Source organism: Chelmon rostratus, chromosome 20 (genome assembly GCF_017976325.1).
Source record: "Chelmon rostratus isolate fCheRos1 chromosome 20, fCheRos1.pri, whole genome shotgun sequence".
Lineage (NCBI taxonomy): Eukaryota > Metazoa > Chordata > Actinopteri > Chaetodontiformes > Chaetodontidae > Chelmon > Chelmon rostratus.
Window position 1 is genome coordinate 12,808,579 of NC_055677.1, and position 15,121 is coordinate 12,823,699.

Genomic DNA, 15,121 nt, shown 5'->3' on the forward strand with positions numbered 1-15,121 from the left:
GGCCCAGTGGCCTAATGGATAAGGCATCAGCCTCCGGAGCTGGGGATTGTGGGTTCAAGTCCCACCTGGGTCGTGTAGGTCTCTCCAAATTTATGATGTCTGTGCAGCCTCGGCATCTTTGTGTTCATCACACTGCTTGAGGTACATTGCACTATGGCTCTATGCCCCAAAATTGTGGGATTAGAGAATTTCAGGAAATGCACAGTTGTATATAAATCCATGATTGAGCTACTTTGGTTTTAGGATGCTACTGGCTAACGTAACGTGGGACACCTGAATAAACTTAAGCCATCCTATTAATAATTATTAAATCCATTAAAAATGATCCTACTGTTGCGGTTCTATTATCTGCCAAAAATATGAAACTGTTCGTGAGACCTTGCAATGCAACATTTTCCTTTTCTCCCATGTCTCCAGTTAATCTGATGCTGTGCATTAAACTGTGTTTGTGGAGGACATATTTGATGTACTAGTGATTTCTAGTAGTAAATAAGAGATAAGATAAGTTAAGATAAGACTTTATTAATCTCACAATGGACCAACAGCCTCCTCTCACCCACCTCCTCCACAGAGTCCAGTTGGCAGCCCAGGACACAGCTGGCCCTCCTGACCAGCTTGTTTAGTCTCTTCCTGTCCCGCTCTGTGTTGCCCGGGGCCCAGCAGACAACAGCGCAGAGGATAGGAGAGGCAACAACAGAGTCATAAAAAGTCCTGAGCAGCGGCCTGCACACACCAAAGGACCTCAGTCTCCTCAGGAGGTAGAGGTGACTCTGGCCCCTTTTATACAGGGCGTCGGTGTTGTGGGACAGTGCAGTTTATTGTTAAGGTGAACATCCAGGTACTTAAATCTATCCACTGTCTCGATGTCCTCCCCCTGGAGGTTCACTGGTGAGTGTGGTAGTGTCCTCCTTCTGAAGTCAACCACCATCTCCTTTGTTTTACTGGTGTTCAAGCACAGGTGGTTGCGCTCACACCAGTCCACAAAGTCCATAATGACTGACCAGTACTCCAGCTTGTTCCCCTTATCAGGCATGCTAACTGAGTATAACAATATAAGTACAATTGCAACCAGCAAAGACAGTATTCTGTCTTGTGATGCATAAATATTAGTGCAGTAGTTATACATTTTTTAAATACATTTAAATAACATATACTGATGTATTGCCATATGGATCGTTTTTTTAAATAAATGCCAGAAAAAAAATAAAATAAAAAAAATAGCAAAATCTTTAAAAAGGAGACAAGGAAGGACATAAGACTTTTCCTAATAGCAATACGACAATGTAAAAGTATGTCACAGGTGTACTGATGAATTATAGTTATTGGTGCATAAAAATGTAAGCAGCATTTCAATGTTGCAGGTTAACATGGGCTAATTTTAACTGCTTTATCCTGCTAAATACATCTTTTTTTTCTTACCAGTATTTATTTAATTTTGAAGTTGATGTGATGTTACCAACAAACTTCAGCAAATTAGTATAAACAAGAGAGGGGAAGATATATAACTTTTTATATGGGATGCTTTGCTGCCCCTGTGTGGCAAAATATGTGCACACACACACACACACACACAAACACACACACACCAGATGGCTTAAAATGTGATGATGAGCCGCAAAATCGCGTAGAATTAAAATGTTTATCAAAAAGTCAGCTAACAGAGAAGCTCGCCAAGCCCATCTGCCATATTTCTACTGAGAGCAACAACCTCATTACAACATACGTCACCCCACCAACGACGCATGCGCAATGGGAAGTGAAAGCACACGCGCCCGCAGCGTTCCCAGCGTCACCAGTACCAAACTATTGTCAACAACCTTGATGTCAGAAAGGTATGGGATATCCCGGAGAATGCTGTTAACGCGTCGCGATCGGAAACAAATCCTAGACCAGCCTGAACCGACGCCATAGCGAAAACGGAAGGAGGCAGAAGTGAAACCTCTCGCTCTGGCGACACTTTCCAGAAGTCGCTCCAAACAGTTGTAGGACTGCGCACTTGCTTCCTGTTGTCAGTGTGACTGTTGAAATACCAGCGACGAAATGTAAGAAACACCGCGGAGAGGACACTCAAACCAAAGGGCAGGTGACGACGTGGGACAGGCGGTGAACCACCCGGACCCCCGCGTGTTAGTGTTTGTTTTCTACATGAGTCTGTTGGCAGGATGTCGCTGAGTTCAGGCGGTTGGACTCACGCCCCCGGCTACACAGCGGACCACTCCGACGTCCTCCCCGCTCACCATGGGGCCTCTCAGTCACAACTTGGCTGCCAGACCGTCCTCATGTCGGTCCGGGTGTCGGTGTGCCATTCTGGTATTCGGCCGCTGTGTCTTCCGGGAGCAGGTGATGAGTCACTCCGCCTGCAGCTTAGCATGGACCCGGGGAAATCCGGGGAATTCCGGCTGTCGCTCCAGGACAGCAGCGGGACTGGCCGGACTGTGGTGAGTTCACAGCAGCAAAACAGCGGTGGCGTTGAGCTCGTTGTGATGTGTTTTTTGAGTGGCGGAAACATGAATATATGTCCAAAGTCAGACTTTTTGTGATAAGCATGACTCCATACTAATTTCACGGATTTAGTGTGTGGAATTATGGTGAAAAAAAACTTAATTTGGTTTCCAAATTTCCTGTCTTAATACCAGGCCCAGATAAACCCACAAGAAAGCTGTAGGCCCTTAGCTCACTTTTAGTGTATTATTTTCATGGCGTGTTGTCTTTAATTGCCCACCAGGACCTGAGAACAAAGCAGACCTCCCACGATCAAGTTATTATATGTTTAATCCACATCTGACTCAATCTCATCTGGCCGTGTGTGTCATTTAGTTTGAGTCCTTTGTTTCAGCAGTTATTATTTAGAAATATAGTGAATGTGTTTAATATCACTCTGCAAGATAGGGCCTGAAGACTGGGTTCAAGTGCTGTTTTTGGTATATATAATCAAACTAACACAATTACCTCAGACTCTGGGCCCCATGAGGGTCAGGGGCCATGGAATAGATGCAAACTTTATCAAGCTGGTAATATTTTTTTATAGCATTTTTTGGCACCTTAGGTGTACACATGACCTCTCATTGCGTTTTTTTAAATTATATATTTTAAGTTTTTTACTGGCCTGAAAAGGTAAAGCTGTAGTGCAGCAGTGATTCACAAGAAACACGCTAAAAAATAGATAAAAAAAATCTTAAACTTTGGTGTAGCTTAACAATTTTTCTTCTTTATCAGCCTAGTAATTATCTAGGGACCCCCCAGATTTCACTTCTGACTTCCAGGGACAAGGGTTCAGGCCACTATGTTTGCACATAGCCCTCTGATGATCAAGCCTGGCAGGTTTTCGAGTATTGATCACTTCTGTCAGTTACATGGGAAAGGTACATGCAGAGCATTTATTTATGTTCGTTATTTGTGGAAAACTACGTGGGAAAATTGTCTGATGGTTTACAAGCAACATTTCTCATCAACAATAGCAAGGATTTAAGGGATCTGCAATCCATAATATCAAAAGATTCAGAGAATGTGGAGAAATCTTTGAATGTAAGGCCAAACGCCTAAATTGAGTGCCCATGGCCTTGGATCCCTCAGGAGGCATTGCTTTAAAAGCCAATATGATTGTATAAAGGATATTACCCCATGGGCTTGGGGACGCTTGCTGATAAGCACAGTTCATCACTTCATCTGTAGTTGCAAGTTATGACTTGACCATGCAAAGGGAAAGTTAATTACGCATCAACAACATCCAGAAACACGTCTGACAAGTCCACATTTCAGATTGTTTTTGGCACTCATGGATGTCGTGTCCTCAGAGCTGAAGAGGAAAAGGACCATCCAGATTGTTGCCAGCACAAAGTTCAAAAGCCAAAATCTGTGATGGTATGGGGGTGTCGAAGTGGACATGACATGGGTCACTTACACATCTGTGTAGGCAACATTAGTGCTGAAAGGAAGCGAAACCTGGTGTCTTGCTGGAATAAGGAGGACATCCCTTCTTATTCCAGCAAGACAACACCGGGTTACATTCTTCATATGTTGTAACAGTGTCGCTTCTTAGTAAAAGAGCAGAAATTAGACTGGCCTGCTGCAGTCCAGACCTCTCTCCCACTGAAAATGTGTGGCGCATTATGAAGTGCAAAATATGACAACAGAGACACCAGACTGTTGAGCAACTGAAGTTGTATATCAAGCAAAAATGGGAAACAATTTCACTGTGAAAACTTCAACTTCAACAATTAATATCATCAATTCACACATGAGCCACAATGTTACCATTGTGCACGATCAAATTCACAATGACATAATTAAATATCTTGTCTTTGGACTGTACTAAATTGAATATAGCTCTGAAAAGGATTTGAAAATCATAATATTCTCTTTTTATTTACATTCTACACAGCTTGCCACCTTTTTGGAAACAAGTTTGTTGAATAGAAACAGAATGCAATCATTTGCAAACAAACTATGTTTACACATGTGCTAATATCCTTCCTGTTCACAAAGTGGTGAACCTCGCTCCATCCATGCTTGTGAACGACAGCCTTTCAAGGATGCTCCTTTTATACCCAATCATGATACTACTATCCAGTTACCAGTGAACCTGTTTACCTGTGGAATGTTCCACAAACACCTGTTTGGAGCGCTGGAATTTTCCCAGTCTTTTGTTGCTCCTTAAATGTGTTGTTGCATCAAATTCATAATAAGCAGATGTTTACAAAAATCAATGAAGCTGATGAGGTAAAACAAATATATTATCTTTGTACCATTATCAGTTGAGTTTATGTCAGAAAGGATTAACAAATTATCACATTCTGTTTTATTTATGTTTCACACAACACCCACCCTTTTTGGAATCAGGGGTATACTCCAAACTAAATCTGATGCAGTCTAATAGCACAGTTCACAATCATAAATCAATCATAAATCACAATCATAAAGTTTATAATCTGTCTTTATTTAAACTGTTTTAGATTTAACTATATTAGTTTTGGAGGCTGTAGTTTGTGGTGCCGTGATGCAAATATTATAGTTTTTACTTTTAAAGGATAATTCACTCTTGTTTTTTGTTTGATATTTTCTTAGTTACATACTGTAACAGTGCATCTCCATTAAAATTTGCAACAGTATAATTGGGCTGTTGGAGTTGTGTTTTCTCCAAGCTAAATGCTCACTTACCTTGACAGACATAGTTGCCGTTTTGGCATAACATCACCCATGACCCCCCCCCCCACACACACCAATTTCTCCCTATCTTGTCTCTTATCATTCTCTCTTCTTGTTTTTCCAGACCATTGCTGAGTTTGATTTGGGGACAGTAAATTATGAGGTGAAGTCACCAAAGTGCCACGAGCTGAGTTTGGCGGCACCTCCACATGATCGCATCACATTCAACTTCCGCTGTGAGCAGGAGGCCCAGGAGTGGGCCACTGTGGTGATATCTTCACTGAAAGAAGCACACAGAGGTCAGTTGCCCTTCTTGCCAAAAACGATTTAGGTAACAACCACTACAAAGAGATGTCAAAAAAGCAAGATATTTCATACTTTCAAACCTACAGTACAATATTAAAAGAAACCCTTGTTGTGTATTCTCAGTTGGTGGAAGTCATTTGCCCCTTAGTGAACTTAGTTTGCGCAAATTTAGCTTGACACATCAAACTGTTTATTTACTGATTTGAATAGAAGAGCTTTTCATCGCCCTCCTCGATGCTTGTTAACATCACTGCCGTCAGTCTCAACCACTGTGACCAAGCTTCATATTTTGGCTTCAGAGGGATTTCAGTAGATGGTCTGTGTTTACTTCTTATGGAACCACTTTGGGTTGACATGATGATATTTATTCAAACACCGTTAAGACTAACACTAACTCAGGCTCATATTTTCAACTAACTTAAAGTAGAATATTAGGAAGCGCTGACATAAGGATTTCCTCAAGGCTCAATTGTAGGCCTCTCTGAAATCTTTAATTTTTCCAGATTGTGTTTCATTGTTTCCCAAATTCTGTGTTTTCCATTTTTATTTTTCCAAATTTGTGTTTTACAATTTGAATATAATCAGCAAGAGTTTTGAATCATGTAGTGGACGAATAAAGTTTTTAAAACATTGCACATTATGAAACGGATCTTGTGCAGGACAACCTCCATATGCAACTCAAATACACCTGATAAGCGGGTCTGACGGAGGCTACTGTCACATTGGGGCAATGATCCTCCTTTACGAAGCTTGATGGAAGTAGCTTTTTCGTGAGAGTTTGTTGAAGTGATGTGCTCTTGGTTGCATGCTGCACCTCTTCAAAATGAGTGTGTGGGTGTGTGTGCATATTACCTGCTTATAATGATAAGGGGAAACCCTGATTTTTATAAAGCGCAACTACATTTTGCTAGTTTCCACAATATTGTTTTATAGTTAGTTCTATATTTATTATGACATTCCATGATTCCATCTTTGATTTCTGCATCACAGAGATCATAAGGACCTAAACCAGTTGAGAAGAGACCTGAGGAATAGACCAAGGGCATGCATAGAGGACAATTCCTTGCATTGAAGGGTACTTGAGGAAGATGCAGAAGAAAGATTTGTCTGGGCTACAATAGGACCTCCTTTTCTGTAAAGGAAGTTGAATTGTATTTCAGGACTGACTTGCCTGGTAGACAAACCAAAAGTATGTGGAATCAGTGTTGGACTGCGTTGCAGACAACTGATCCCTGTGATGGCAAACACAGAGGCCTCTCTGTTGCCTGATCTCATTTTAATACATTTAAACCAAACAGTGTGTCAACAGTTGGCCTCTTTGTAGTTCCTGTCTAGCTTAACACTGTAAACAGTTCTGCTTCCTCTGTGATCTTAACTTAGACACTGCAGCATAATGTATAAGATAAATGAAGTACGATCAGAGACGGTGCTCACTGTGTCACTCTGATGACAAGAACACATCTGAGATTAGGAAACTTTCACCTTGTTATTTACTTTGTTGCTTATTGCGCAATTTGTGGTTGAAGATTTCAGTCTCCAGCTCCAAAAAAAATAGACAATAAGTCTTTTGTAGTATTTGGGAAAGCTGAATGTTTCTTGTTGGTCTCTTCCTTGTGTTTTATATCTGTTTGTTTATCAAAACGCTTGCATCTGGTTTTCAACATTTCTCATTGGCAGTCGCCCCTCAAGATAATGGTCCACAGCGCCCCCTGGATGGTCCTGATCTTCAGAGCAGCTTGGCCTTGCAACAAACAGGTGTGTGCACTGAACACCATTCCTTTTTAGATGTTTAATTCCCTCAGTCATTGCATCATTATCATCATTACAATCATTATTATATTATAGCCCCCTAGAGGCTATTTAGAAGTATGGCGATATCCTCTGTGCACACTTGCCAGTATGTTCACTTGTGTGGGCTTGTTTGTGTTTCCTTGTGTGTGTGTATGTGTGTAGAGGAAACCTGCATAGATCTGACCCGAGCCATAGAAGCAGGTGACATGCAGTCTGCTTCTGTCTTTGCTGCCACACTCGCTAGACAGCATGCCGTACTCAAGATTCAGCCCTCTACCAGAGGCTATGAAGACACTGAAGTCAAGTAGGAGCATCATCGTTGTTAATCGTGGTTTTAAAGTTTTAAAAACATGCTTGATGGTCAATGATAGCTTAATTTTGTATTTTAAAATGTGACTGTCAAAAAAAGTAGATTATGACAATTTCTACGAACTATGAGGCTAATAGCCTGTGTTTCATTTTATCTAACAGCTTGGCTGTTGTAGTTGAGGATTCTTCTTCATCCTGTTGCGTCACTGTGAAAGTTTTCCCACACATGACTACTGCAGCGCTGAAACAGCAGGTTAGTCTGAAGTATGCTTCTCACTTTCATTTGTGTCCTGAAAGATTCAAATGAAGTCAGTTTTATTTACATCAGCCAAAATCACAAATCAGATTTGCCTTAAAGGGCTCAAAGGATTACTATGAGTCTGTCTAAAAGTTATATCTCACTGTCTTCCTCTCTCTTGTTTCTGTCTTTGTCTTTCTACCACCTCAGATGTTTCTTGAGTATGGCTTTCACCCATGGGTGCAGCGCTGGGTTATTGGTCAGTGTCTATGCACCGATCAGCGCTCTCTGGCCTCATATGGAGTTCATCAGGACGGTGACACAGCCTTCTTGTACCTCCTGTCGGCCCGCCATGCTCACTTGACCCTCCAAGTCCTCCAGCAGGACCAGGAGAGTGCTCTACTTCTCAGTCCTCCAGCTCTTTCTCTCCGCACTCCACCCCTCCCTGCTACCTCTGCAAATGGCCCCTCATCTCTGGATCGGAGGCCTCACACCACCCTACCTCCTAGACTCCATACCAGCAGCAATACTGGTGAGTGAGGGCATTAAACTCACTGATTTATTAATAATGCCACTGAGACCTACTATGATTAAAACACATTGAAAAACACTTTGAGAAGAGAAAGGATGAGTTAAAACTCAAGCTAGCCAGGGCAGACAAGCTAGCTCTGACCACTGACTGCTGGACAGCTCTCCCAAATGAAAGCTACATCACAACTACCTGTCACTTCATCATTGTTCACTGGAAGCAGGGTTTCTGTTATCTGGTATTTCCCATTTTTTACCGAGAAAATCTGATCAAGACCGAAATACTTGAACATCATGACTGGAGGTGTTCAGTGAAAATAATTCCCGAATTAGATGTGAAGATTTTCCCTCCAGTGTTTAATTTAAACCAGAGTTGGTGGTGATTGCTGGAACAGTGGAAAGACAAACGAAGAAGGTTTGTGTGACATGGATGTATTTTATGATGATAAAATTGCTGTTCCTGTAAATGGAGTCTGGTGGCTTTGGTGAGAGCAGCATAGTGGCTGTTTCTGCCACGCAACATCCAAATTTGAAGCATTGTAGCTTCAGATGATTGTTGTTGCACCATGTGAGGAAGCTCTCTATCAGTGCTCTGTAGTCTTCTGTAAATATAGTCTCTAAGACAAGACAGCGTTCTTCGCACTGGAAATTACACACTGGAGTCATACATGTCAATATAGTGATCGCTTCCATTTCCCCAAAGAATACACTAGAATACATCAAAGAATACACTACATAAATGAGTCTGAACAGACAGGTATGTGAACTGCAGCTTGACTGGTTGACAGAAGCATACAACCGCAAGGCAGGAGTTCTAGTTAGTCACAACCTTTGCATGACCCATTTAGAACAGTTACGCAACATAAAACAAAAGCAGTGCTTTATAATATACCGTGTAAGTAAAATCAGATGCTACTAAGGCCATGTCCTTACCGCAGTGGCCCAGGTTTGTTTCCAACCCAGGGCCTTTTGCTGCATGTCATTCTGTTTCTCTTCCCACTTCCTATCTCTCTTCCGCTGCACTATCCAGTAAAGGCAAAAGGCAAAAAATCTAACAAAGAAAAGAAATTGATAGCCACTTAAAAAAAAAAAGAAAGAATCAGATGCTACAATATTTTTTGTATAGACAACTACAATGTGATCCAATGTATTGTTACAACCTATGTTATTCTAGCATGGCTTTATAACACCACAGTCCTTTTAGCTGTAATAAAAGTAGTCTAGTTCTGCCAAAACTGAATGTAAAGAGGTCGCTACCCCAGCTAGACGTTGCCTCGAGCTCTATCTCACTGTTGTGACTGTTTACACAAGAATATAACAGTGCACTGTGATGGAAGAGTTAGAATAGAACAATTTGAATGTGCTTATCCATGTAGGAAAATGATGAGCAGCGTTATTTCTTTAAGAGCTACTTCTAATGAACTTGTTAAAAAATAAAAAAAACAAAGAAGGGCAACTAGAACAGATGGTAATAACCAGAAGTGTTTGGACTTGTGTACAGTACATGTATCAAAAGCTACATATACAGAGACATGAAGGCATTCACACGTAGGATTAATGAGCACACATATTCCCCTGCAGGTGTTTTGCTTATCGGATATTTTCTTTGCTCCTTAAATGTTTCAGGTGGGTCAGACAGAGGAAACATTGGTGAGATCAGAGATCTCATCAACCTAGAGATGCCTCAACTGAATGAAGCACTGAGCCCCAGCTCAGCTTCCACCCAGGTAAAGGCAGCAGTTAAGGTGGTTTAGTGTTTCTTTATGTACACACAGTTTGAAAAGGTCAGTGTTTTGAAAAAGAATTTGATAACATATAAGTTGCATGTAGAGCTGTTTCTCACACATTAAAACATAGTAGACATAACGCTGAAAAAGATTAATGACAGTTGAAAGCAAAGAATAAAAGTCCCACTCTATCCCTTAGGGTTGGTCGTGCCCTTCTTGCACTTACATTAACAAACCAACACGGCCGGGCTGCGAGATCTGCAGCACAAACCGCCCGGAGACCTACGTCATCCCCGGGGGGTACCGACCAGATGCACTGGAACTCAGACGAATCCAGCAGGAGAAGGAGGCTATCAGACAGTACCAGCAGGTATGAAAAACACACTCACACCTGTGCCAGCGAGCATACAATGCACCCACTGTCTTACATCTGAAAATCATACACCTGTATGTACGTCTTTCATGCGTATACTCAGAGTAAAACATTACTTTGGCATACAATTTGGTAATTTACAAAAGAGAGGTACAAGGCATCATAAGGGTCCAAATTGGGGAAAAAATACTCACAGAGATGGAAAAATAATAAGGAGAGGGAAGTATAAAATAGATTCAAAGTTGACATTTAAACTCAAATTTGCAGGCTCTCTCAGGTTGACTCTCTTCTCTTTTGTCTCTGTTTTTTTGTTTGTTTTTTGTTTTTTATTTTAAAGGAGAAAGGGAGAAGAGAGTTGCTGAGGAGTGCTGGGGCTCAAAACAACTCACTCTTGTATAACCTGGACCAGGACTACTGAACACACACAGACACAGGCATATGTACACTCCATGTTTATTTACGTTTCAACTGTTTGAACTTGTAGCACCCTTTCCTTTGCAATCATCAGACACTCGCTGTTAGATCAGATAAATCACCAATCATAATGACATGGATGTCCACATGCTTGAATTGGAAGCATATGATTCTGTTATTTCTACCCTGAAGTTGAATTTTATGTTAAAGGGCTTATCTGAGATGCGCTGAAACCACTGAAGCCGTATTTCAGCGTAGTATTGGCCAAATACAAAACAAGCGGTGGCATAGATGCATCCCTGACTCCAGTGTTTTGCATGCTCATGAGATCCAACAGTAGAGAAACACTGCATGAGAACAGCTGATTTCACATTTTCTGAAAATGTGCCAACTCTGTTCTGGTGAAGAGCAGAACCTGACTGATTCTGGACTTTAGAGGCCAATACTGACATTTAAAAGTTAAGTTTCTCACAAAAACATAAACACGTTTGGCCCTGGGGCCTGTATCACGAAGTGAGTTCAGCATAGTGTGGCTCTCTTAGGGTTACCGGGCTTCACTAATCCTAACATTGACCATCAGGTATCAGGAACCTGGTTATCAGCTAGTTCTGTTAACTGTGGGCTTTCTTGTCGAGCAATGAGCGCTCATGTGGAAGAGGGATAGTTGTCAATTACAAGAAACATCAACCAAAACTTGATATGAAATGAGATTAAATGTGATATGCATGGGAAAATTCAGTTATAGTGATAGTAGAAAGTGGCATTCTGCAAGGCAAAGTGTAAACCATCTGGAAGCGGATAAGAAGCTGTGGAAACACTATAAAAACTTTTCCAAATATTAAAGTAAGGTTATCAACAAGTGCGGGAATTATTATATATGTCAGTATAGAGTGAGTCCTTTTCAGTCAGATGATAAACCGCACTATTATAATAGTAATTATAATAGTTATGTACAGTACCATACAGTATGTGATGCACATAAAATAGCACAAATTAGAGAGTGGATAAAAGAGGAGAAGTAATTAATCACATAAATAACCATGGGAAATGTTCAAGTGTGTGGATTATTGTTCCTATAAAAGACAACAGATTGGTCAAGCCTGGAACTGCAAGAACGATTCAACTCAAGTATAAAAATATCTATTTCTCTTTGTTATTTATCACTTCATTATAAACTCTTTTGAGCTGATTGGTGAGTGGCAGGGCAGGTCAGTCATGCAGCTTGCTTGGTGGTACAACCCCTCTGCAATATACATTGGTCAAGCTCTAGTGAGAAGGTAATGAAAGATGAGTCCTCATTTTGATCATTCAGCTGGATAATCATGTTCACTTTTGACTGTCAGCATCAAGTGTTTTTTTAATGAACTCCTAAAGAGCAGAGGTTGCAACTGAATTGAATGTATTAGCCTGAATGTGAATTTTGCACTGTTAATTGTATATACTGTCAAACAGATGAAAATAAAATGTTTATACACAATGTGTGTGTTTGCATGTGTATACTGTGAGGGTGCAAACTTTGCTATTTTACAATTCTTCTGTTTTGTGGATTACCAATCTCGTTGAGCCCCTATAACAAACACTGAAGGGAGACGGTTTACTGAATTTTCCTTTAACCCTCCCAACAACACCACCCCTTGTGCCAGGCGAGGGAAGAGGAGCGCAGGGAGAACTTTGCCCGGCTGGTGATGATCGACAGCCAGGACTTGCTGCCTAACCCAGAGCCTGTGGACTGTAGGATCTGCTACGTGGACCTGCAGCCTGGAGAGGGGGTCCTGCTGAGGGAGTGTCTCCACTGCTTCTGCAGGTAAGGTTTGGGAGATGGTGAAAAGGTGGTGTCATGTCCAGCGAGGGAGAAAAAGGGAAAGCAGGTGTGTTGCCAGGCAGGGGCTTAACTGTTTCTTCAAGAGTTTTTTCAGCCTGATTGAATATCCTGAATGTTTCTCTTGAGCCAGACCTGTCAGTATCGGCATGTTTGTGTGTGTGCCTGCCCAGAGAGTGCTTACGTTCAGTCATCATGCTGAGTGAGGAGCCGGAGGTGTCCTGTCCCTACAGAGATGACACATATTCCTGCGCCTGCTCCCTGCAGGAGAGGGAGATCAGAGCTGTGAGTCACACCAGCGAACACAGTATTTGCTCTGATACACTGGGCATAGACACAACACCTTTCTAACTGCTATATTAGCAGGTCGTATTAGCACCCTGAAGCATCAGAATATGTAAATAAATGTTACTGTAAATTGTGTTTTAATCTAGCAAGAAAAGCTCCTTTCAACAGTATCAGCCAAGATGCTAGCCCCCGAACAGTTAGCCAACCTCTCCAGCTGCTAAAGGTTAAACAGTAAACTGAGATCCAGCCAGGATGTTTAGAATGTAGCCTCTGCTTGAAGAGCAAGATGGTTAGATTTTGACCTGTTAGGGTCAACAAGTCTTTCTCTTTCGCCTTTACAGTTGGTGCCAGCGGAGGAGTATGAGCGCTGGCTGCAGAGGGGTCTGTCAGTGGCAGAGTCTCGATGTGAGGGCAGCTACCACTGCGCCACTCCAGACTGCCTGGGCTGGTGTGTGTACGAGGACACGGTCAATGTCTTCCACTGCCCTGTCTGCAGGAAGCACAACTGCCTGATTTGCAAGGTGTGAAATATAAACCGTACTTAGTCACACACAATAATAACATTGTATTCGATAATTGACTAAAGTTTCTCCATGGTACAAATGGAGGTAAGGATTGTACCGTGCACCAATCAATTTAGGCTAGGCTAGCTGCTATTTAAAGACAGATATGTTTCTATTTTTATGCATCAGAGACATTCACTGAGGCCAAATACACAGGAAAGTTTGTATTTTGTGTTCATGTGTCTCTTTTCTTTTCTCCTCAGTCTATCCATGAGGGAATGAACTGTAAGCAGTACCAGGATGATCTTGCAGCCCGCGCTATAAATGACTCTGCAGCCAGGAGGACGACACATCTACTCAAGGTGAGCTGCATGCAGTGAAAGAGAAAGAAAGACCTTGTCTAATTTATCAGTGGTACAGCCAGTGCCGGTAGTGCAATCTATCAAGAGCAGAGATAGATTCTGTTCTTAGATGGTGCTCAACATGCTTACAGGCTGAATAGAAACTGGCACCTGCCACATGCTCCTGTCTTATATCCTCACTTGGTTCCTCTTCTTTTGTTCTCCATCCTCTCATGAACAGACTCTTGTGCAGTCAGGAGAGGCAATGCACTGTCCTCAGTGCGGCATCATTGTGCAGAAGAGGGATGGATGTGATTGGCTGCGCTGCACCGTCTGTCACACTGAGATCTGCTGGGTAACTAGAGGACCCCGCTGGGGGCCGAGGGTAAGAAATCCTTCCTTCCTTTCCTCATATCACGTTGCTTTCTTAATGTACCTGCCCGATCTCCTACACCCTCAGGATTTTTCAGTCTGTGGGTGGTTTACATGTGTGGAATGAAAGTACAATTAATACATTTTGGTTAGGTAGACTCTCTAAAGAACAAATATCCATACAGAAGTGGAACAACTTGCCATTTTTTTCAGCAAAGTCGGCTTATTTTCTGGCCAACATTTTGTAAGTTTTAAGTGTTTTATTTCCAGGATAACTCAAAAGGTTTGATAACTCTTATTCTGATCCTCTCCAAGGGTCCTGGAGACACCAGTGGAGGATGTCGCTGCAACGTCAACAATCAGAAATGTCATCCTAAATGCCAAAACTGCCACTGAGGGTCTCAAGTGTGGTCAGATTATAGAAGGGAATGAAAAACTCAAATAGAAACTATTCTCGAAAATATGGAAAATATGTGAATAGAGTATATTTAAACCAGAACTGATTATGTAGGATTGTTGCATACAACCCTGATTCCAAAAAAGTTGAACAGAATGTGATAACTTGCTAGTCCCTTTAGACATATACTCAATTGAAAACAGTTAAAAGATTATATAAAATATTTTACCTCATCAACTTCATTGATTTTTGTAAATATCTGCTTATTCTGAATGTGATGCACCAACACGTTTTAGACAAGTTGGGACAGGAGCAACAAAAGACTGAGAAAGTTGTGAAAAGCTCAAAAAACACCTGTTTGGAACATTCGACAGGTAAACTGGTTGATTGGTAACAGGTGATAGTATCGTGATTTGGTATGAAAGGAGCATCCTCGAAAAGCTGTCTTTCACAAGCAAGGATGGAGCGAGGTTCAACACTTAGTGAACACATGATATTACTACATGAGCTCAGGAACACTTCGTAAAACCTTTGTCTGTCAACACGGATTGTTTGTAAATGATTGCATTC

The 15,121-nt window shown here is 41.6% G+C and overlaps 1 protein-coding gene and 1 non-coding gene across 2 annotated transcripts; both read left to right on the forward strand.

The window, feature by feature from the left end:
• Window positions 1-73, forward strand: trnar-ccg. Its single transcript has one exon. It is a non-coding gene; the product is annotated as a tRNA-Arg (tRNA).
• Window positions 74-1,758: 1,685 nt separating this feature from the next.
• Window positions 1,759-14,793, forward strand: shrprbck1r (sharpin and rbck1 related). The gene is made up of 14 exons (XM_041961882.1): window positions 1,759-2,438; window positions 5,270-5,444; window positions 7,129-7,206; window positions 7,405-7,546; window positions 7,714-7,804; window positions 8,000-8,321; window positions 9,944-10,044; window positions 10,244-10,414; window positions 12,475-12,635; window positions 12,824-12,935; window positions 13,280-13,459; window positions 13,705-13,803; window positions 14,024-14,167; window positions 14,470-14,793. Exons 1-14 carry the CDS (start codon window positions 2,163-2,165, stop codon window positions 14,548-14,550), a joined length of 2,133 nt encoding a protein of 710 aa, XP_041817816.1. The 5' UTR covers window positions 1,759-2,162; the 3' UTR covers window positions 14,551-14,793.
• Window positions 14,794-15,121: the final 328 nt, after the last annotated feature.